Source organism: Lactuca saligna, chromosome 3 (assembly GCF_052625555.1).
Source record: "Lactuca saligna cultivar CGN05327 chromosome 3, ASM5262555v1, whole genome shotgun sequence".
In the NCBI taxonomy this organism is placed as follows: Eukaryota; Viridiplantae; Streptophyta; class Magnoliopsida; order Asterales; family Asteraceae; genus Lactuca; species Lactuca saligna.
In genome coordinates, this window is record NC_136419.1 from 182,202,647 (window position 1) to 182,227,295 (window position 24,649).

General features: G+C 36.7%; 2 protein-coding genes across 3 annotated transcripts; both read left to right on the top strand.

Moving 5' to 3' along the window:
* The first annotated feature begins 10,041 nt into the window (after window positions 1–10,041).
* On the top strand, window positions 10,042–10,770 carry LOC145036226 (uncharacterized). Its single transcript, XM_078984687.1, has one exon. The coding sequence runs from the start codon at window positions 10,042–10,044 to the stop codon at window positions 10,768–10,770; it is 729 nt and encodes a 242-aa protein (XP_078840813.1).
* Window positions 10,771–19,347: 8,577 nt separating this feature from the next.
* Window positions 19,348–24,540, top strand: LOC145037581 (putative disease resistance RPP13-like protein 1). Of its 2 annotated transcripts, XM_078986273.1 has the most exons (3): window positions 19,348–19,443; window positions 19,817–23,526; window positions 24,116–24,540. In XM_078986273.1, the coding sequence occupies exon 2, from the start codon at window positions 20,030–20,032 to the stop codon at window positions 23,501–23,503; it is 3,474 nt and encodes a 1,157-aa protein (XP_078842399.1). In that variant the 5' UTR covers window positions 19,348–19,443; window positions 19,817–20,029; the 3' UTR covers window positions 23,504–23,526; window positions 24,116–24,540. The 2 variants fall into 2 exon arrangements, with proteins under 2 accessions (XP_078842399.1, XP_078842398.1); XM_078986272.1 differs by lacking the exon at window positions 19,348–19,443 and having other exon boundaries at window positions 19,589–23,526.
* Window positions 24,541–24,649: the final 109 nt, after the last annotated feature.

The following is a 24,649-nucleotide window of genomic DNA, read 5'->3' on the forward strand; positions in this document are numbered from 1 at the left end:
TCCACTCGGGGATCTCGGGTTGTTGGAGTAGACCTGAAGGCTTCTGATGTTCAACTTTGACTTTGGCGCAAGTCAGACACTTGCCCACAAATGTAGCTATCTCAGCTTTCATGTTCGGCCACCAGTATTGTTTCTTAAGATCCAGGTACATCTTGTCCGAACCCGGGTGAACAGAGTATTTGGTCCTATGTGCTTCCTCCATGACTATTTCCCTAAATCCTCCGGATTTGGGAATCCAGATTCGATTCATGAAACAGTGAACTCCGTCACTTCTGATCTCAAGTTTCTTTTCCATCCCTCTCAAGGTTTCATCTGACACGTTCTCAGGTTTGAGGGCTGTATCATGAGCTTCTCGGATTTGCATTGGTAAGTTGGAATGGATGGTCATCGTCTGGTTCCTCACTTTGTGGCCTGCACTATCCTTTCGGCTAAGGGCATCTGCTACCACATTGGTCAGGGAATTCAACATTTTCAAAACCTAGAGGTTGCTGAAGATAAACCTCTTCTTTTAGTTCCCCATTGAGAAAGGCACTCTTAACGTCCATTTGGTGTACCTTGACGTTCTTATGGGCTGCGTATGCTAGAAAGATCCGGATGGCTTCCATGCGTGCTACTGGAGCATACGTTTCAACGTAGTCAATGCCTTCAAGTTCACTATAGCCCTTTGTGACTAGCCTAGCCTTGTTTCTGACTACCGCACCAGATTCATCCAGCTTGTTTTTAAACACCCATCTAGTGCCAACAATGGAGTGACCACATGGCTTCGGAATGAGCTGCCAAACTTTGTTTCTTTGAAATTCTTCAAGCTCTTTTTGCATTGCAGCTATCCAGTCTAGTTCAAGCAATGCTTCTTTGATCGTCCGGGGCTCTACTGAGGACATAAAGGCTGCGTAGTGGTAGTGATCAGATAGGTCCTTAGAAGATCGAGTCTGGATACCTGTGGATGGGTTGCCGATGATTTTTCCTGGTGGGTGGTCCTTCATCTATACATGTAGTCGGGGCTGCAAATGATTAGCAGCTGCGGTAGAGGGAATATCTTGAATATCAGGAGAATCTGCGGTTGGAGATGGCAGTTCCCCCTGGATTTGAGAACATCCTGCTGAGTCATCTTCATTTGATGGAATGAGAATGGGATTTTCTTGAGCAGTTGGGAGAGGTTCCCCCTGGGTTGCGAATGGGAGTTCCTCTGTAACCTGAGAAGGTTCCTCCTGGACTGCGGATGGGAGAGTGATAATCCTTGGATCGGTTCTAGTGTCAATCTTTTCTATGATTTCATCATCCGAATCCGAAGATACGTTTGATGGTAATGCTTCTCTGCGGTTAGGAATTTGAACAACATCAAGTACTGGAACCTCGATGGTTGTTGCTAGATCTGGAGTAGAGCTTTCCCCCTTAATCGGAGAGCTGGAAGTATTAAGAGATGCTACTTCAGATAGAGATGGTCCAGAAACATCAGCATGTTGTTGTTGAGCTGCGGGTGACACAAGGACTTCGGATAGTTTCGCCGTTTCAACAGGATCAAAAAGATCGTCATAATTGACTTCAACTAGATTTAAAGGGTCTGAAGAAGCAGGAATATCAATTTCCATGATTGCGGTGGTTTCAGTGGATGGAGGGGCGTAGCGGTTGTGAGAATCATCAAATTTCACATTGAAGCTTTCAATGATCAGCCTTGTACGTTTGATGTGCACTCGATAAGCAACCTTGTTAGTGGAATAACCAAGGAATATGCCTTCATCAAACTTCGGTGCAAACTTGTTAAGCTGATCTCTGTTGTTGATCACGAAACATCTACACCCAAAAATTTGAAAGAAACGGACATTTGGCTTGCGGTTGTTAAGGCCCTCATATGGTTTTTTATTGAGGCGTTTGCACACAATGCTTCAGTTTTGGACAAAGCATGCGGTTGCTATAGCTTCAGCCCAAAGTAGAGAGGAAGGTGGGCGAAGTTAAGCATGGATCTGGCTGCTTCTACTAGTGTGTGGTTCCTTCTTTCTACTACGCCATTTTGTTGCAGTGTGTAGGGTGCTGAGAAGTTGTGAGAAATGCCCTTGGACACTAAGAAACTGTTGAGAAGATGATTAGTGAACTCAGTTCCATTATCACTCCGGATGTGTCTAACTGGAAGCTTGATCTGAAGTTCGATTTCTTTGATGAAGTTGATGAAAATATGTGGTGTCTCTAATTTGAGTCTGAGGAAGAAGACCCATGTGAAGCGTGCATAGTCATCAACAATAACTAGTATGTACTTCTTGTGGTGGAGATGGCTATGGTTGATGGACCGCAGAGATCAATGTGCAATAGCTCCAGTGGTTCAGAGATAGAAGAGTTTATTATCAGAGGGTGACTTGCTTTGGACTGTTTACCACATTCACAAGCCGAACAGAGAGTATCGTTGCTGAATTTGAGAATATGGAGACCGCTGACTAGTTCTCTAGTGACTAAATTGTTTCTGTACCGGAAGTTGAGATGAACTAGCTTGCGGTGCCATATCCAGCTGACTTCGGATACAACTTTGGACAAGAAACACAATTGCGGTCTACCAATGATTAGAGAGACATCCAAAGGGTACATGGTACCTTCGGATTAGGATTTGATCAGGCATGTGTTCCTATCATTTGTCATCACGTAGCAAACCTGATCATCAAATTCAACTCGATGTCCTGTTTTATATAGTTGGCCAACACTGATGAGATTGTGTTTAAGGCTTTCTACATAAGCAACCTTCTTAATGGAAAAGTTCCCCGTAGTGAGAACACCGTAACCTCGGATGACACCATTTTCATTGTTGCCGAATGTGACATTTCCACCATTGCATATTGGCCTAAAATCCCGAAGATACTCTAACTTTCCGGTCATGTGCAAGGAGCAGGCACTGTCAATTAACCATTCTTCTTCTTGTTCCTCCTTGCACAAGGCCTGGAAATCACACGGTTATTTTAGGCATCCAAACTAGTTTGGAGCCTGGCGCAATTGGTGAATTTCTGAAAGATACATGGACCGAGGTTGCAAGGACGGGTCTCTTGTCAACTTTTAATCCTAGTCCTACGTGTTTGTTCAGATTTGGAGTGTTGTGAGTTTTTGAAAAAGTAAGAGGTTTCTGACTCCGACTCGATTTGACATAAGATAAATCCTTTTGACAACTACACTGACATTTACAAAAAGAGATTTTGTCATTGGATCTGACACTATGCTTGGTCAGCGGTTTATAGGATGAATTAGACTTGTTACCAGTCCGAGGTTGAAAATATCTGACATGAGTGTTGTTTGGTTTCTGAAAATTTTGTTTTGATCGAGGTTTAGCACGTGTAAATCTTTGAGTCCTTTTAGGTGGATTTGGTAAAATACCCTTCCATTTGTTGAAATTTTGACGTGACTTTAAAAGTGGTGGAGTGGGTAAAATACCTTTCCATTTAGGATCATTTGAGGAATAGAACTGAAAAAAATAGTTTTGAAAAGACTTAACACTCTTTTGGGTTGTGTTAGAAGTGATAGGAATGACTTTTGAAACTGAACTTTCCTCTTTGTTCTTTTTCTCGATGGGAGAGTTTTTTGAAAAATAGTGTGACAAAACAAATTTTTCTGGACTCTTGGACTTTGGAAATTTAAGATGCTTCTTGTTTTTTTGAAAAAGTTTGTCTGTTTGTGCCTGGAGATCTAATTTCCTCTTTGAAGGCCCTTTTGGCCAAAGATTTTCATGAACCGCAGTCATTGTTGTTCAACTGCGGTTTCCTGGAATTTTTAGAATGATTTTGAAAATGTGGGATTGAGTCATCTGAACTTGAAGATTCTGGGATTTGAGAGCACTGACCTACTTCAAAGTTTTCTATGGGTAATTCATGAAATATTGGCTGAAGAGTTACAGTTCCTTGAACTGATGATTGCGGTAGGGATGATTTGACAACTGCAAAGTAAGTCAGAATTAGGACTTCGGTGGGACATTTGTGGGACATTTGACTACAGTGAGAGGCACTGCGGTCCGAGGATAGAGATGGGGAGTCTTTTGAAACTTCGGGGCCCTCAACAATAATCTCTTCATCAACTACGGATGAAGTTTGAGAATTTGGATAAACGGTGCCACAAATAGGAATTTGATCACATGTGTGACCCGAACCCTCAGGCACAATTTCCTCAATGACACAATTATTGCTTAGATTGTGCAGTCTACCGAAGTGAGTTTTGATATCTTTGGGAAAGGTCTTGTCATTAACTGGGAAATGAAATTCTCGGTTTGGAGGGACATACAGTCTATCTTTGTTGAACCGGGGTGAGGAATCCATTGCGGTAGGATATCCATTCAACCAACCCCAATTGTATGTATTGTCGACGGTTCCATTGTTTACCAAATTTTCAATAGCTTCACTTTCATTAAACAAATTTTCAATTAATAGATTCAAGCGTACAATTTCTGTCTGAGATAAATCTCTCTGGTTCAAAGCTATCTCTAATTGGGTTTCACTTAACATTCTTGCATCTTTTTATAACTCTATGTCCTTCTCTAACATAGCCATCTTAAGTCTTTTGTTATCCAGTTGTCCTCATACGTGGAACATCTCTTGGGACGCAATGTTCTTCTCATCTAAGGCTTTATTATAGTCTGTAAGGACGGCAGCACAAGTGTCATTAAGATCATCTATGTAGGGCTGACAGTCATGCATGCTATAATTTAGAGTTTATATCATGAGTTTTACCTATTCGACGATGCTTAGAGTTCCATCCTTTTCCATGTAGTAGTAGTTCTTGTTCAGCATTGTAGACCCATCATCATCCGTAGTGGCCAACATACAAATTTTCCCTTTTCCTTTGACAATGCTGATGGCTTCATCTTCGTCTCTGGATGACCAAACTTGATGGTCTCTTTTGACATGGGCCACATAATCCCTTCCCTTTTCCTTGTCTTCCAACTCTTGAACCATTCTGAGGTAGAATGATCTGTCTTTTACTACATTGGCCTTACAATCTCTTGCAAAGTGATTCTCTTTGTTGCATTTGTGACAAATTACAACATTAGTCTTGTCTTCTGAAGGAGTACCGAAGTCAGTGGTTTGAGGAGACTGCGGTACCTCCTTTGGCTGATTATTCTGAGATTGCGGTGGTGGATGGGAACTTTTGTAATATCGAGAGTGGTTATTCTGGGAACCGAAGTTACAGTTGAATGGAGCTTTGTTGAACTGTTGATTCTTGCGGAAGGAAGGAGGTGGTAGACGGTTGAACTTTTGGCTAACCAGAGAAATAGCCTTCTGAAATTCTTCTTCATCATCATACTCTGAATCAACTTCATATGATTGCGGTGGTCTGTCATACGAGGAAGAGTAAGGTGACTGTGGTGGAGCTTGTGCTATGAGAGCAAGTGGTCCTCCGGAGTCAGCACAGTTTTTGAGTACGGTAGATTCTTGTGCTTGCAGCTCTCCATAGAGCTTGTAGAGTGACAAAGAGTGAATCTTTCTATCGCTTTGGACTATCATCTTAGCAGACGTCCAATGTCTTCCCAAACCATTAAGAAACTAAAGATTGGTTTCATGGTTACTGCGGATGGTTCCCGCATTTGATAACTTGGTGACTATCAGGTTGAACCTTTTGAAGGAGTCTTCCAAACTTTTGCCAGTATGAGCTTTGAAGTTGTTGAACTCATTGAGTGTGGTAGTAAGCTTCTTGTCTTGTGCTTGTTCTGAGCCTTCGTACAGGTTCTTGAGAACATCCCAGATCTCTTTTGCTGATTTGCAATTTATGATAATATCGAAGTTGTTAGGAGCAACTCCGTAGGAGATCTCATAAAAAGCAACAACATCATTTTCCATTTTATCGAGATCATCCTTGGTGGGACGGTTCATGGCTGGTTGACCTCCTCTTAGCCTGGTTGTAGCACCGTCAGTTTGGACTGGTGTAAGGACTGGAACATGTGGTCCTTCTTCTACGGATCGCCATACATCTCTACCAAGTCTTCTCAAGTATCTTTCCATTCTTTGTGACCAGTGATGATATTCATTTGCTACCAACATTGGGGCTCGGTTAGAACCACCAACACTGTTGGAAACATTCAGAGATTACGATTGTGCTATCTGAAATTGTTTTTTTTTTTGTTTGAATAAATGAGCTTTAGTGGTATAGAAGGCCCTTTGAAAAATCAAAGTTCCGTTTTCCAAAAAGCAACCACAATGGCTCTAATACCAATTGTTGAGAGAAAAACTTGGTGACACACTTGAATAAAATGTTAGAACAAGTAGATTGCAGAATAGTTAATCTCAAAGGATCTAAAAGCTCAACAATAATATTGATAAGTTAGAGTTAACTAGTTAGAGAGTTAGTTGGGGAAATGTAAAGGAATAGAAATTACAACAATTGTTGTATTGTATCAAGTATACACATAAGTTGATTCATAACAAGGAATGCATTCAAACCGAGTTAATAAGGAAAATCAAACTTAGTGATTAAGTCATAAAGACTTGCTCCGGAGAGAGGCTATAATCAGTTATGTTCTAGTAACAATTGAGAGTAAGAAGTGAAGATTAGAAAGATCGAGAAATAGAGAAGATAACTTTGGAGTAATGTATTCAGAATAGATTGTAAGTCATTTGTATGGAATGCAGGAGAATGAGCTCTTATTTATAGAGACTCATGAAGAACACTAGATTACGACTCTATAGTAGTCATGCAAGGCATACTGGACAATAGAGTGAATTACAATAAGACAAGTAAAGTAATCTAGCTAAATTGACTACGGTAACAAAAACCTCTGATTGCGGTTGCTTATTGGAGAAATGACTGAGGGTGTTGGATTGGTTGTGGTATCTGATTTGGTTACGGTAGCTAAAGTTCAAGAGGGTCACTTTCATGATTCAACAAATGAAATATTAAGGCTAGGACCCAACACAATATTCTACAATTCGTAAGAGGGATGCCGTAATCCAAATTGTTAAATATTTGAAGGTAAGTAAATGACGATTTACCAATTTCTACCATGAAAAACCAAAAAGAGCATTAGGTTTTAAATGAATTGAAATTCCTAGATTCTTTGAGATTCATTAAACTTTTTCAATGGCATGTTGAATCTTGATTATGCCCTACAAGTTTGTGGCTAGGATGTCTAGGATCACAAACAAGGTGTAAATAACCATGCAAATTATCTTGGTACTCTTGAAGTCATTTATCACCTAATCAATGTGTCAGTTAACCACACACGCTCCATTGATCTACGACAAACTACGAGCTACCCATTGCCGTCCTTCATTAGTCCCATATTAGTGTGCCGGTTAACCACACACACTCTACTAACGACTAATAAGGTGCAATGTGCAATTTCATGTGTTACCATCAAATTCACATTTTTCCTAAGTAACTAAGATTAGGAATTTAAAAAATGTTTAGTTACTTTATGTTTCATTATACTTTTAATGAGGATTTAAATGTCATGTCAAACCCGTTCGACTAACGATCCTCCACCAATCAAGGAAACCGTGGGTGAGAGTGGACACCCATTCAACTGCCATTTTATAGGCAGTTTTCTTATACCCCCTTATAAATTGGCTTCGTGAATGAGGTCTACTAACGGTAAGATTGACTTTTTAATTATACATATATAATATACTAGACTTTTAATATTATATAGTATAAGGGTGTATTTTACACATTTAAAATACTAGATGATTTAACCTATTAATAAATTATACTATTAATTTAATTAAACTTAAATCATATGATTATGGGTTTAATAATACTCTTTTAATTAAGCATTTAATTAACTATTAATAAAGTCCAAAACGGGGTAATTTGATTAATTTAAAAGTATCAAGGTTCTAAACAAAATTCAAAATTAAAACTATTTAATTAATTTTTAAGTTATGAACCCAAGAGTTTTAGAATTCAATGTTTCATAATTTGAGACTTTCAAATACCAAAACTTGAGGGAAAGTTTTGTAACTCTTGAAAACTTTTGAATTCCATAACTCTTTAAAACCTTTTGAGTTCCAAATTTGATGACATTTTTTGTAACTCCTTAAAAAACTTTTGAGTTGCAACACTTTGGTGGCGAATTTGTAACTCTCCAAAACTTTTGATCTCCATAACTTATGTGTTAAAGTTTTTTATGAGTGAGACTTTTCATGTTCGATAACTTGAGGACAAGTTATGGAACTCTTCAAATAACATTTAGATCAATTTTAACTAATAAGATTATCATATAATTTATCATTGATATAACTTAATTCGTAAGGCAATATAATATTAATTCAACAATTTACAAGTAATTTGCTTATCATATAAACTAACAATTATCTTCAAATTTTGAAAATTATATTTTAATTGGATGGGATAATCATTACCATATAAAAAATGATTTTTATTAGTAAAAAAAAGTTTTGGTAATGATCCTAATCCAAAACTTGGCCAAAAAACTGAAAATTTTGCCCACTGAACAGTCACCACCTCGTGGTAATTTTGACCACCTCGTGGTAATCAGGCAGAGTCCAAAAAAATGATTTTTTCAGCTTTGAACAATTACCAAGGCATAAATATAATAGAAAACTACCCATGGCTCTGATACCACTGTTGGGTTTTAGGTACTATAACACTCATATGGTGCACATACAACCCTAATAGCTTTGGATCAAAGTTTTCTCTAGTTATACATGCAACAAAAATTATATAAAGCATGAAGCATACAACTAGCATACAATTTGACATATGATTCATAAAAGTAAGTTAGAAGAATACCTCTTAATTGTAGCTTGTAGATATTGGTCTTCCAAGAGCCTAGCACCACAAGTGTGATGCCTCAAATGTCTTACAACAAACCAAGAACAAGAGGAGGAGCTTGAGAGAGAGGTTTGGAGACACAAAAATTTTCTAAGGCTTCTAGGAACACATAGTGCATGATTTTTGGCTTTAGAGGAATACATATATAGTGTAGAATTCCAAGAGTTATAAGCAAAACCTAATTCCTACACTTCGGCTTATGGTCCATAACTTATATGGACTAATACTTCATGGACTTTCACATAATCTTAGCCCATTACAAATTAACCATGGATCATTAGCCCAAACCATATGTCTCACTGATTTACATAATCAGTCCCCGTCAATTTAATTAGTCTCTTTTGATCACTAAATTAATTCCAAATTAATTCTTGATCAATAATAAATAAAATGATTTCTCAATTAATATATTATACTTATAATATATTAATAAATCATAATATCCTTTTTCTCAAATATCCATCCTATCAAATTGTTCCAGAGAGTTGCAACCCAAATGGACCATGCTTGTATCGGGTCAAGTACATACCAATTATAGTTATGGTCTTAGACACCTAATCCAACACATACTTTGTTACATGGTATCAGAGCCATTGTGTGGCTTCACTTGTGTTCGATGACGATCTGTTGAAGGTTTCATACATGTATGTACGCGTTGTTCTTTATTCCGCTTTTATTTGTTCTTTTTGTGATTTTTGAAACTAATCTTGTTAGATCTTTTGTTTTGTGTTCTCTAGATCTTTTAGATCTTGTTTTTTACTTAAGAAACTAGTTGATGCGAGTTTTTTGTTTTTTGATCTTGCACTTCTGGTGGAAAATCTTCTGATCCTGAAGGATCTATGGTTTGCACTCGGTATAAGCGGTTCATCCTCTGGTCTACTCACTTAGTCCCATTTGTCAAAGTAACTCTGTCAGGGAACGAATTTTAATTAGTCTAAAATAACTCTTTCAGGGAACAATCCTAAGGGAGGTGAGCGGTTATCTCTAGTCTACGAAAATTGATTTGGACCTCTGTGAGCGTTTTTAGTTCCCTTCTCCACTATTCCTTAGTTTAGCCGTGGGAGATCCTGATGTCTTGTGTAAACTAGATACATATTTGTGTACTTTTCTTATTTTCTTTGAATCTCTGATTTAGTATTTGTTCTTGTTGATTTGTTTCTTGATTCTATATTTGTTGCCTTGGGCCCTAACAAACGTGGTGACCATCTGTACATCAATATAGTTGTTTGATTGTATTTGTTCCTTTGTTCTATGGGTGTTATTTGTGGTTTATAGTTCTTTCCTGTTTCTATGGCTGGTCCTAATGATTATCCAAGAGGAAGTGGAAAGGACGATGCAATTAATTTTGATGAACCTCTCTACGTTCATCCTTCTGATAATGCTATGACAACCATTGTTACTGTTAAACTAACTGGTAATGAAAAATTTCGTATACGGAGGAGGTCTATGTCTAGGGCCCTTAAAGCTAGAAACAAATTAGGGTTTGTTGATGGTACATTTAAAATCGAATTTGTTGAAACTAACAAAGTGTCTAAACGGGAAAGGGCTAATGTTCTAATTTTTTCTTGGATGTTATCTTCCATTAGTGACTCTATATATACCAGTCATATTCTGAGAATGCTTAAGAAATTTGGGACAATTTGTTTGAAACATACAATAAAGTTGATGGGTCATTTTTTTAATGTACATCAACAAATTAATTCTCTAAAACAAAATGGTATTTCTTTTTCTGATTACTTTAATAAGTTGGATGCTTTATGGAAAGAATTTGATGGTTTAACTAGTCTTGCAAAGCGTACTTGTGAGGCTGCTTTTAAACTTAATGATCATGCTAAATTGATGAAACTCATGCAATTTCTTAGTGGTCTGGATGAGTCATATAACCAAGTTAAAAGTCATGTACTTCTTATGAATCCTCTTCATAATGTCAAAACTGCTTTTTCTATAATATCTCATGAAGAATCTCTTCAAATAAATGGGTCTCTGTCTAATGACTCTCAGCCTGTTTCCAAGAGTTAACCCAGTGCTTTTAATAGTAAATTTAATAATAGATTCTCTTCTGGTAATTCTAGTAATAAAAGCAAGGGTCTGGTTGTACAGTGTAAGAATTGTGGTTTAAAAGGGCATACTATTGAAAAGTGCTATAAAATAATTGGCTATCCCAAAGACTTTAAACCTAGAAATGAAGTAAATCAAAATAATCAAATTAAAAACTTCAATGCTCATATGTTGTTGCTTCTAGATCATCTGAATCTGGAGAATATGAGTTTCATCAACTTACTAAGGATTAGTATGCCAAGTTTCTTAATCTGATTGGTGCAAAACAATGCAATGAGGAAGCATTTGTCAATGCTAATATGGCAGGTACTTGCTTGTTCAATGCTTGTAATTCAACTTTTAATTGTAATAAATGGATTGGTGATTCAGGAGCTAATCAACATGTGATAGCATATGAATCTCTTTTATATGATACTATGGATGCATAATCTGAATCTTCTTGATGTTTTTGCGGTTCCTGAATTCGATGTTAATTTGTTATCTTTTCACAAAGTGTGTAAAGATAGTAAGTGTGACGTTGTTTTTAATGAACATAGTTGAAAATTTTAGGATTTACAGTTAAAGGAGATGGTGGGGAATGGTAGTGAATCTAGAGGTATCTATTATGTAGATAGTGTATCTTCAAGTAATTCTTTTAGTTATATCTCTATTGTGTGTTATGTTTCTAAGTTAACATGGCATAATATACTTGATCATCCATCTGATCAAGCCCTAAACTCTTTAAAAACAAAACATAACTTTGGTAATGAGTCTTTACCTCCTTGTGAAGTTTGCTACAAGGCCAAAAAAACAAGGAATTCTTTTTCATCTAGTCAACATGTCTCCTATTGCTTAGGTGAACTAATTCATCTAGATGTGTGGGGTCCTTATAGGGTGATCACTTCAGAAGGATTTAGGTTTTTTCTTACTATAGTGGACGATTTCACTAGGGCAACTTGAGTATATTTGTTAAAATCTAAAAATGAAGTATTTAATTGTGTTACTGCCTTCTTTAATATTTTGTTCAATAAATTTGAAGATAAAATTAAATAGGTAAGGTCTGATAATGGTACTGAGTTTTTAAATCATAATATGAAGTCCTTTTTTCAAATTAAAGTTGTTATTCATCAGACTTCATGTGTTGACACACCTTAACAAAATGGGGTTGTGGAAAGAAAAATAGGCATATCTTGAATGTTGCAAGGTCTTTAATGTTTCAGTTTGGATTGTCATTAAGGTTTTGGGGTGATGCTATTTTAACTTCAGTTTTTTTAATCAATAGAACACCCACTTCAGTTTTCAATGGAGCTTCTCCTTATGAACTTGTGTATGAATCTTTTCCTAGTTTTAATAAACTTCTTGTTTTTGGGTGTCTTTGTTTTGCGACAAAACTGAACAATTTGGATAAATTTTCTGAATGTGCAGAAAAATGTGTTTTTCTTGGATATTCTTCTAAACAAAAAGGTTACAATGTTTTAAGTCTTGAATATAATCTTGTTTTTGTTTCCAGGGATGTAAAATTTTATGAATCAGTATTTCCATTCAAGCTTAGGTCTTCATTTGGTGATAAATCTAGTTTTTCAGCTGACCCAAGTTACCCATTTTCCTGTGATGAGCCTGTAATATCTAGTTATCTTGAAAAAAAACATTAGTATAAGTGATTTAGGAGTAACCCTCAATCTGATGGTGCTGGAGTAGTCCGCAATCTGGTTGAGACCCCCTCTAGTGAGGTCAGCAACCAGAGTGACGAGGCACATGTGTCTGAGATTGATGTGGATGTTCCTGCCTCATCTACTGTGGGTGAGGATAGTAGTTTAGAACCAAATAATCCTTCTGATGGTCACTTGCTAGGAGTCACTCGATCTGGTAGGAATGTACGTTTACCAGTTAGATTTAATGACTTTGTTGTTGAAAGTTCTCATAAATATGGTTTAGAAAGGTTTGTGAATTATTATTATTTTTAACTAATGAGAGTAGATGTTTTGTGTCTATCCTTAATAAAACTTATGAACCTAAAACTTATTCTAAAGCTTCATTTGATCCTAATTGGATCAAAGCAATGAATGATGAAATGAAAGCCTTATACAAAAATCATACAATGGATATAGTTGATCTTCCTATAGATAGAAAGACAATTGGTTGTCTTTGGATTTATAAGATTAAATATAGATTAAATGGTGAGGTTGATATATATATATATATATATATATATATATATATATATATATATATATATAAGGCTAGACATGTTGCAAAAGGGTATAATAAAAGAGAAGGTATAGATTATGAGGAGACTTTTTCTCCAGATGCTAAAATTGTTACACTCAGAATTGTTATATGTATTACTATAAATAATTCTTGGCCTCTATACCAACTTGATGTTAATGATGCATTTTTGTATGGTGATTTAATTAAGGATGTTTATATGACTTTACATGAAGGGTATCATACTAAAAATGATGCTAGGGTGTGTAAACTTCTAAAGTCATTATATGGACTAAAACAGGCTCCAAGAAAATGGAATAAAAAATTATGTTCTTCTTTATCTAGTTTGGGTTTTATTCAAAGTGTAACTGATTATTCATTATTTTTCAGATCCAAAAATAACACTACTGTTATTTTATTAGTTTATGTATATGATATAATCTTGACTAGAATTGTAGTATAGAAATTGAAAATGTCAAATTGTTCCTTAAGTCTCGATTTAGAATAAAATATTTAGGTTTGTTAAAATATTTTTTGGGAATTGAAGTTTTACCTGCAAATAATGGTGTTTGTTTAAATCAGAGAAATTATTGTTTGGAACTTTTACATGAGTTTGGAATGTTAGGATGTAAACCTGTTAAAACACCTTTGGAGTTTATTAGCGATATAACTTAAAAATATATTAGATTATGTTGCTTTATTTAATTTCATATATCTTAGGACAGTTGTTGTATTGTACCTATATATGTATTTGATTGCTATCAATAAACATAAAAAGGAAAATTAATCTTGACATGGTATCAGACAGGTTCTAACCCTACCCATTGTCTCTTCTCTTCTTCTCCTTTTTATTTCCTTCTGATCTGATGGCCTCATCCTCAACTATTGAATTGCCTCTTGCAACCATCCTACATCTGCTCACCATTAAACTCACATTAACAAACTACCTCTTGTGGAGAAATCAGATTCGACCCTTGCTGGCTTATCAAAACCTTTTAACCCATGTCGATGAAACCAACCTTTTCCCATCCTCGACCCATGAAGTTGACGACAAGTCTGTCTCTAACCCCTCCCATCAATCATGGATTAATGTTGATCAATGGGGGTTACTGATCATTCAATCCTACTTGACTGAAGAAGTTATGCCTGGAACCCTCAATCTCTCCACCTCTCATGCGATATGGTGAGCACTCGAGCAAGCCTACAGTCACAATTTAATGGATCATGTCCAATCTCTCCGTGACTCCCTGTGTCAAATTCACAATGATAGCTCTCCTGTTTCTGAATTTGGAAGAAAGTTTAAAATTATTTGTGATCAATTTTCTGTTGTTGGGCATCCTGTTGAGGAGTCTGACAAAATGCATTGGTTTCTTTGTAGAATTGGATCTGCTTTTGAGACTTTTTCCACTTCCCAGCGGGCTATCAAACCCGCCCCATCATTCTGCAACCTGTTGTCTTATGCTGAAAGTCATGAACTTTTCATGACTTCCATTCACACCACTGTTGCTGCTATACCTGTTGCGTTCTCGGCCAACGCATCCACTCCTAACTTACGTCGATCTTCTTCTCACAGCCCCCATGGACGTGGCTCTCAATGTAGAGGAGGTTATTTGGGCGGTAGAGGTCGTGGTTGCCGTCCCCCACACTGTCAATTATGTCGCAAAAATGGTCACTATGCTTCACATTGCCCTGATCTCGCCTCTTATGCCAAACCTGATCCTTCCATCGATGCAAATATGGTCCATGCTTTTCAATCAAAGTTCACCACAAACCCGAATTCTCCATCAAACTTGGACAACTCATCTACTTATACTGGTCAGGAAAAAGTTGTTGTTGGAAACAGTAATACTTTACATATCTCGGGTATTGGTAACTCATCTATTTCTAATGATCTTGCACTTTTAGATGTTCTTATGGTGTTTCATATTACCAAGAATCTCCTTTCCATTAGTAAATTAACAAATGATTCTCCTGTGGATGTTATTCTTTCTAATAACTATTTTTCCATTCAGAATCAAAGAGCCAAGGATATAATAGCAAGCGGTCAATGTGAAGAAGGACTTTACATTCTTGAGCAAGGGAATAAGGCGTTTTTAGCTGCTTTGAAAAATAAGAGGACTAGTGCCTCATTTGAACTTTGGCATAATAGATTAGGGCATGTAACTTTTGATACTGTCACTTTATTGGAAAAATCGGGTTCTTTATCTATTACATCTATTTTACCTACCCCGAGAATTTGTTCTTCTTATCAACTTTCTAAAAATAAACGCGTACCTTTTGAAGATAACTTTAAACACTCATTGCATGTTCTTGATCGTATTCATTGTGACTTATGGGGACCATCTCCGGTTGAATCCACAGATAGATATCTATATTATGCAGCCTTTATTGATGACTTTTCCAGGTTCACTTGGTTCTATCCATTGAAACGCAAATCAGAATTTTCTCAAATTCTCATCAATTTCATCACATTTGTGCAAACACAATTTCCTTGCAAAGTCAAAACGTTTCAGAGTAACGGGGGTATGAAATTTATCAATGATCGTGTTAGTCAAATTTTTGTTGCAAACGGAACACACCACCGGGTTTCTTTTCCGTACACTCCACAACAAAATAGAAGGGTCGAACGCAAACAACATCACATTATCGAAACCGGTCTTGACATGCTTTTTAATGCAGACGATTCAGCATCTTTTTAGTTGGATGTTTTCACGTTGGCTATCTACATCATTAATCGACTTCCCACAAAGCTTCTTCACCATAAGAGTCCTTTTGAGCTCCTCTACTCCATGGTCCTTAATTATAATGTTTTTCGGGTGTTTGGTTGTAGAGTTTTCCCATATTTACAAGATTATTCACCTCACAAGTTGGCTCCTCGTAGTGCTCCATGTATTTTTATCAGGTATAATACCATTTATAAAGGCTATCGTGGAACAACCCCCTAGATTTATCGATGAACAATTTCTATTGCATGTATGTCGCCTTAAAAAGACTCTATATGGTCTTAAGCAAGCCCCGCGCGCATGGTTTCAATGCATCAATGCCTTTTTACTTGATCTTGGTTTCTTGTGCAGTCGGGCTGACACATCTTTATTTATTTTCAAACGAGACACTACGTTACTCTATCTCCTTGTTTATGTCGACGACATCATCCTTACAGGTAACGACACTCATCTTATTAGTAACTTCATTACTCATCTAAACAATGAATTTGCTACTAAGGATATTGGCAAACTAAACTGCTTTCTTGGCTTGGAAGTAACTTATACCGCTCATGGTCTTTTCCTCACACAAGCCAAATATGCTCATGACATTCTCACTCGTGCCGGTCTTTTAGATTCCAAACCCACAACCACACCCTTATCCGCTACAGATTATTTGGTCATTCATGGCACTCCATACTCAGATCCTACTCTGTATCGATCACTTGTTGGTGCTTTGCAATAACTAACCGTCACACGACCTGATATCTCTTTTGCTGTAAATGAAGTGAGTCAATTTCTTCAAACACCAATAACTGATCATTAGCTGTCAAACGAATTTTACGTTATGTTAAAGGTACTATTTCTTATGGGCTTCACTTTATAAGACCTCAAACCTCATCTGTTGTTAACTATTCTGATTCCGATTGGGCACGGTGTATTGAAACTCGTCGGTTTACTTATGGCTACTCTATTTTTCTTGGCGGGAATCTAGTTTCTTAGAGTGCTAAAAAGCAACCTACCGTTTCCCGTTCAACCTGCGAATCCAAGTATCGTGCCATGACAAACACTGCCTCCGAAATCATTTGGGTGGCACACTTATTACGCGAACTTCATGCCTTGCCAACCACAGTTCCCACTCTTCTCTGTGATAACAAAAGCGCCTTATTTCTCACTCACAACCCTATCTCTCACAACCGGGCTAAGCACATTGACATTGACTACCATTTTGTTCGCGAACTTGTTGCCTCTATTCAGCTTAATACCAAGTTCATTCCTACACATCTTCAACTCGCCGACATTTTCACCAAAAGTCTTGTGAGACCACTGTTTGAACGTTTTCGAACCAAGCTTCACGTTGGCCCGCCACCGATCAGCTTGACGGGGGGTATTAGCGATATAACTTAAAAATATATTAGATTATGTTTCTTTATTTAATTTCATCTATCTTAGGATAGTTGTTGTATTTTACCTATATGTATTTGATTGCTATCAATAAACGTAAAAAGGAAAATTAATCCTAATTGAGGTAAATTTTGTTTTTAGTAGAGATTGTGATGATAATTCTGAGTATGTTGGTAATATTACTGAGTTCCATAAACTTATAGGAATATTGATTTATCTTACTATAACTAGACCTAATATAAGCTATGTTGTTCAAGTTTTAAGTCAATTTATGCATAAGCCTCGAAAGTCTCATCTAAATTTTGCTTTTAGATTACTAAGGTACTTAAAAGATTGTCTTGGGAAAGGTATTTTGTTCTCTAAATCAAATTCTTTTGATATTGTTGGTTTATGGATGCTGATTTGGCTAAGTGCCTGTCAACTACAAGGTTTGTATCAGGTTATGTGGTGTATTTAGGTAATTTTCTTGTTTCTTGGAAAAGTAAGAAATAAAGCACATTAACTAGATCTTCAACTAAGTCTGAATACCATGCCTTGGGTTCTGTTACACGTGAGGTGTTGTGGATTTTAAAAAGTATGAATGATCTTGGTTATAGAGGATTAACTCCTGTTAAATTGTTTTGTGATAATGAATCAGCTATCAAGTTAGCATTAAATACAGTTTTTCATGAGAAAACAAAACATTTTGAAATAGATGTTCATTTCATTAGAGAAAAGATTGAAAATGGAATTTTAAAAATTGTTAAAATTGATTCATCTAATCAAAATGTAGATATTCTAACTAAGTCTTTAGCTTCTTTACAACATGACTTTTTATCAAAAGGCTTGGTATTTTAAGTATGTTTGCAAGTAAGTGATGTTTTATTGTCTCAAATGATAAGTTTGAGAAGGGGTGTTAAAAGTATTGCAATAATTACAAACTTATCATTTGTGTAATTAGATTGTGATGCAGAGTATATTGTGTTAAGTTATATTAGTTGTAGGGGTTGCATATGTATGTTTGTGTATGTAGATGGAATATGTTCGCGGGTTGCTAACCCGAACTTGATCCATGGGCTATCCATGGGTTGTATCTTGCCCCGGGTATTTAAAGTGCAGGTGAAGCTTATTTCAGTCATAACTCAAGATTTTTCTAGTTCATATTCTCTCGTATATTCTCTCCGTCTTCAGAAGAGGGTTTTCATATTAGGGTTTCTGTATAAACACATTTAGGTGTAGTTTTTGATTCCTTGTAATCATCTGAGGGTTTTGAGTGTGATTTTAGTGAGATGTTTCTTTTATATTTGTATGATGAAAACCAACTGTTTCATAGTGAATGAAATGTTGATGTTGGGAATATGTGAAGTTCTTGAGTTGGTACTTTGTTACATACTATTACTGGTTTGTTGTGGTCGGAACTATTGGCTCCGTCGTGTAATCTGATTCAGGGAAAATAATTGTTCATATTCACAATCGTGTTGATTCCTCAAAGGAAAAAAAGCCAAATCTTAGTATACACTTTCATATGTGTTGGAGGGGTGGTAGCCTATGTAAAGTTATTTAGGGTTTAGTAACTTAGATAAGAGAGATAAAGAGATTGTAACTGGTTTAGTTTAAATCTGTCATTTTTGTTTAGTTTAAGTCTGTCATTTTTGTTTCACGGAGCTTTATACAATCGAGGTAACGTGTGCGTGATATTTAAGGTGGAAAAGGATGTTTGCACTTTAGCATTAAAGTGTTGTAAATTATTAATTTTTTGATAATAAATAAATAAATATTAGAACTAAAAGAAATAAAACAAAAGATTAATAAAATGTAATATAATCATTTTAATTCGGTTAGGAAACGCAACAAAAATATATAATAAGAACGGTGAAAATTAAAAACAAAAGTGAGGAATCAAACACCAATCTATCCAAATCACGGGACCATGTAATTTACCCTTATTCTAAAAGAATGTTTTTTACTCCTTTGTTTCTACATCTCGTAAAACCAACCCGGTTAGTTTCCATCGCTCCACAGGGGATTCGACCCTGCTTTCTCGACCCCTGAAAACCTCGCCGGTGATCAATCTCATCTTCCTGTCGATTCCTATGTTCCTATTCAGTCTTCACACACGAAACCCAAACCCAAGCGATCATCGTTACCCCCCCCCCCCCCCCCCTCTCTGATTGGTTATTCGATTTGTGGATTCTTATTCGGTCTTCTTTTAGCGTTCAGTTTTCTGACTTTTGAACTGAGTTAAGGTCGTGACCGGTTTCTTTATTCTGCTTTTGTAGGTTTCATTGCCGGTTTTGGATTTCACATTTGTTTGCTGGAAAATGGTAGGGTGGCAGGATTTACTCAGCCGGATTTGCTATTCAAGGTAAAAGCAATTCCTATCGGTTAAAAGTTAGTGTTGCTATTTTTCGCAATTTTGTATTGGAAGAAATAATTCCGAATATATTCATTTTATATGGAAACTTTAGTAAATCCCTTTTAATACTAAATCTAATATTCGAAAATTTAAGAACAAGTGGTCCTTTACGTGTCCTGCATATAGTTGAATTTTCTATAGAAAAAAAGATCAATAAAAATGATTCTTTCCGTGATGCAAATCCAATCTCTAGTATAAACAACAATAAGATCAGTAGTTCTGTGGATCCATTTCATCCCCATCTCTACTATATTCTCTGCACTTATCATAAGCAATGGCTGAAATCGTTCTTTCTGCCTTCTTAACGGTGTTGTTTGAAAAGCTGGCATCAGAAACCCTGAAGAAGCTTGCTCGCTCCAAGGGAATCGATTCCCAGCTCAAGAAATTGAAGAGGTCATTAATTCAGATCAAAGCTCTTCTTAATGATGCTTCTAAGAAGGAAATAAGTGATGAAGCTGTTAAAGAATGGCTAAATGGTCTCCAACATTTGGCTTATGATATAGACGACCTACTGGACGATCTAGCAACAGAAGCCATGCGCCGAGAGTTCAGCACCAGCAAGGTAAGAAAGCTAATCCCAATACGCTGCACAAATTTCTTACTACGTACTAGGATACATGGGAAGTTAGATTATATTACAACCCAATTAGAAGGATTAGTAGAGGAAAAAAATAGTCTCGGTTTAAGTGTGATAGGAGAAAGCCCAAAACATGTGAATAGAAGATTAGAGACCTCTTTGATAGACGCATCTAGCATTGTTGGGCGTGAAGGTGATAAGGATGCGTTGCTCCACCAACTATTGGGTGATGAACCATGTGATAAGAACTTCAGCATCGTCCCAATAGTTGGTATGGGTGGCATAGGTAAAACCACTCTAGCTAGACTTCTGTATGACGAAATGCAAGGGAATGATCACTTTGAACTCAAAGCATGGGTTTGTGTTTCAGATGAGTTTGATATTTTTAGTATAAGCAGAACTATATTCCAGTCAATAGACGGTGGAAACCGAGAATTTAAGGATTTAAATCTGCTTCAAGTTGCTTTGAAAGAGAAGATCTCAAGGAAACGATTTCTTCTCGTTCTTGATGATGTTTGGAGTGAAAGCTATGCCGATTGGGAAATTCTAGAACGCCCATTTCTTGCAGGGGCACCTGGAAGTAAGATTATCATGACAACCCGGAAGCTGTCGTTGCTAACCCAACTGGGTTACAATCAACCTTACCATGTTTCGGTTTTGTCACATGACAATGCTCTATCGTTATTTTGTCAACATGCCTTAGGTAAAAGTAACTTTGAGTCACATCTGACACTAAAACCATATGGTGATGGTATTATTGAAAAATGTGGCGGTTTACCATTAGCTTTGATTGCACTTGGGAGGTTGTTAAGGACAAAAACAGACAAAGAAGAATGGAAGGAGGTGTTGAATAGTGAGATATGGGGGTTAGAAAAGGTAGATGAAATTGCACCGGCTCTTAGACTAAGCTATAATGATCTCTCTGGCTCTTTGAAGCGGTTGTTTGCATACTGCTCCTTGTTCCCAAAAGACCATGTGTTTGATAAGGAGGAGTTGATTCTGTTGTGGATGGCAGAAGGGTTTTTGCGCCAATCAAGCACAAGCAAGTCAGTGGAACGCTTGGGTCGTGAAGGTTTTGACGAGTTGTTGTCGAGGTCATTTTTTCAACATGCCCCAGAAGACAAATCGTTGTTTGTGATGCATGACTTGATGAATGACTTGGCCACATCTGTTGCTGGAGATTTTTTTTCAAGGTTTGACATTGAGATGAAGAAGGAACTTCATCAGGAGGCTTTGGAAAAGCACCGCCATATGTCATTTGTTTGTGAGAATTATATGGTTCAGAAAAGGTTCGAGGCACTCAAAGGAGCTAAAAGTTTGAGAACATTCTTAGCACTGTCTTTTGGGGTGATAGAAAACTGGACAACATTTTACTTATCAAACAAGGTCCTGGATGACTTACTGCAAGAGTTTCCATTGTTAAGGGTCCTCAGTTTGCGTTATCTTAGCATAAGCGAGGTGCCTGAATCGATTGGCAGTTTGAAGCACTTGCGGTATCTTAATTTATCTCGAACTCAAATCACACATTTACCGGATAGTGTCTGCAACCTTTACAATTTACAGATGTTAATTGTTTCTGGCTGTAAGAGTTTGGAAAAGTTGCCCGGGAACTTCTCAAAGCTTAAAAATTTGCGGCATTTTGACATGAGAGATACTCCAGAGTTGAAGAAGATGCCGTTAGGGGTTCTTGAGTTGAAAAGCCTACAAACTCTTTATGGGATCGTTATTGAAGGAGACGATGGATTTTCAATCAGCGATCTTAAAGATTCAAAGGATCTCCAAGGGAGAATTTCCATTAAGGGGCTGGAAAAAGTGAGAGGCTCAATGCATGCACAGAAAGCGAACTTATCTGAAAAGAGGCTAAGTGAGTTAGAGTTGGAATGGAGTGATGTATTTGATGGTTCTAGAAAAGAAACACTTGAAAAGGAGGTGCTTAATGCACTAAAGCCTTGTAGTGATAATCTAAAAAGCCTCGAAATTGTGTCATATGGAGGTATAGAGTTTCCAATTTGGGTTGGGGGTCCCTCTTTTGGTCGGTTGACTTGTGTCTCAATAATTGGTTGTAAAAAGTGTACATCTCTACCTCCACTTGGGCATTTACCATTACTTAAGGAGTTGTATATTGCTGGGATGGATGATGTACAAGCTGTAGGTCCGGAGTTGCTTGGGACTGGTTTTGCATTCCCGTCACTTGAAAATCTAACTTTTCGAGATATGGTTGGGTGGGAGGCATGGTCAACCAGTGGTGGGGTTGTCGATACAACGTTTCCATGCCTTCAAAAGCTTTGTATTGAAAGTTGCCCTAATTTGGTTAGAGTCTCAGTTGAATCACTGCCTTCATTGAGGGTTCTGAAAATAGTTGGTTGTGGTCATGAGGTGTTAAGAAGTTTGGTTTGTGTAGCTTTATCGATCACGATTTTGAATATAACTTCTATTAAAGGACTTAATGATCAGGTGTGGGGAGGTGTTATAGAGTATCTTGGGGCAGTTGAAGAAGTATGTATTACAAGTTGCAACGAAATAAGATACTTGTGGGAATCAGAAGCAGAAGTAAGTAAGTATCTTGTGAATCTAAGGAAGTTGGATGTATGGAATTGTTCAAATTTGGTGAGTTTAGGAGAGAAAGAGGAGGAGGATAATTGTGGGAGCAACCTAACATCTCTGACAAGCTTATCTGTAATGGATTGTGATAGCTTGGAGCATTGCAGCTGTCCAAAAAGCCTCAAGTCGCTTACCATCGAGAATTGTAATAAATTATTGGAAAAGGAGTTGGTAGGAGGACGAGAGGAGCCTCTGATCAACTCAAACATACTCATGCTTGAATCTGTATTCGTAACTGATTGGCCAAATCTAAAATCAATCACTGAATTGAGTTCCTTCAATCATCTCACCGAACTCGAAATAAGCAATTGTCCAAATTTGGAGTCATTTCCTGACCATGAGTTGCCAAAACTCAATGTGTTAATAAGTCTGGCAATAGTATATTGTGAGAGTATGGATGCTTCCTTTTCTGGTGGGCTTTGGCCTCCAAAATTGTGTGGACTTACTATAGGGAAGTTGAAGAAGCCCATTTCAAAGTGGGGCCCACAGGCTTTTCCAGCCTCACTTGACGACCTGACTTTAATAGGTGGACAATCGGAAGATGTGAGTAATATCAGTCAGTTGTCCCATCTTCTTCCTTCATCTCTTACTGAGCTTCGCGTAATCGAATTTGAGAAAGTGGAATCAGTTTCAAAGGGACTCCAACACCTCACCTCCCTCCAGCATCTCTCAATTATTGAATGCCCTAAGGCAATAGATCTACCAGAAATGTTGCTGCCTTCACTTTTGAGTTTGGAAATAAGGGGATGCCCAAATCTGAAAGAAATGAGTAGTAAAAGAGGCTCCTACTGGCCCCGCGTCTCACGTATTCCCTGCATTGACATATCCTGAGGAGTTAAAAACTTAATCTGAAGGTATGCTTCTCCCTCCACCTTTGATATGTTATAAATATAATAATTGATTTCGTTTTCTTTCAATCAACAGAATGCAAATCTTTTATCAATATAAGCATGTATATAATAAAACATATTTTTTGCAACCCAATATATGGTTGCTAACATGGATATGCAATTGCTTCTTTTTTTGTTTTCTAGTTCTTCGATATGATTGAAGTTGTGTACATGGAAAGCCCACCATGAATTCCAAAATAAGTCAAAATGGTTAACAAATGTAAATACTTCATTTTTTAAGTAAAACAGCTGATTCGAAATTCTAAAATAAAATTTGAACTACGATTCATCATAGAGTTTGTATTATTCATTGAAGTTGTTTGATTTAGATTTTGTAATCTTTGTACCAATAATTAAATAAAAATGTACAAATGATGAATCGCTTTACACATGAGTTTTTTTTTTTTTTTTAACTAATGTATTTCCTGATAGCTACCGATTCCTTATCCATTTAAAAATGTTATTTTTATGTTTTTTATTCAATGATCCATATAAACTATGAGTAATACTAACTAAGCACATTACCATCTATTGATTTTGATTTATTCTGCAGTCTCTGTGTTTGAGATTTTGACCGGAAACAGAACAAAAACATGCATGGGAGACCATCTGCTCTTTCACGATGTTGAAGTCACAACGATTTGTACTCTTTGCGATGTAATTTTGACTTTTATCGGAAGTTGTATGACTTTAGCAACTCGTCTTGCTACTTTTGAGAAATTGAACTCACTTTCATTGGGACTCCAACACCTCACCTCCCTGCAACATTTTACCATTGACAACTGCCCAAAACTGTTGCTTCCTTTGTTTTTGAGTTTGAGAATGTATAGATACCAAAACCCAGCATAAAGTTTGTTTATCAACTAGTATTTGAGCCCGTGCTTTGCTGCGGGTTCTTACGTGTGTTTTTCATGTGTATATCATTGTTTCCAAAAATAGTAAAAGTTTAAAAGAAATGAGCATTTTGATTTATCAAAAGTTCAGAAGAGTTTAGAGATTATTTTTGAAAGTTCAGAAGAGTTTAGAGATTATTTTTGTATGATGGATGTTTTTGAATAATTCACAAAAATGTAGGGACCATGAATAT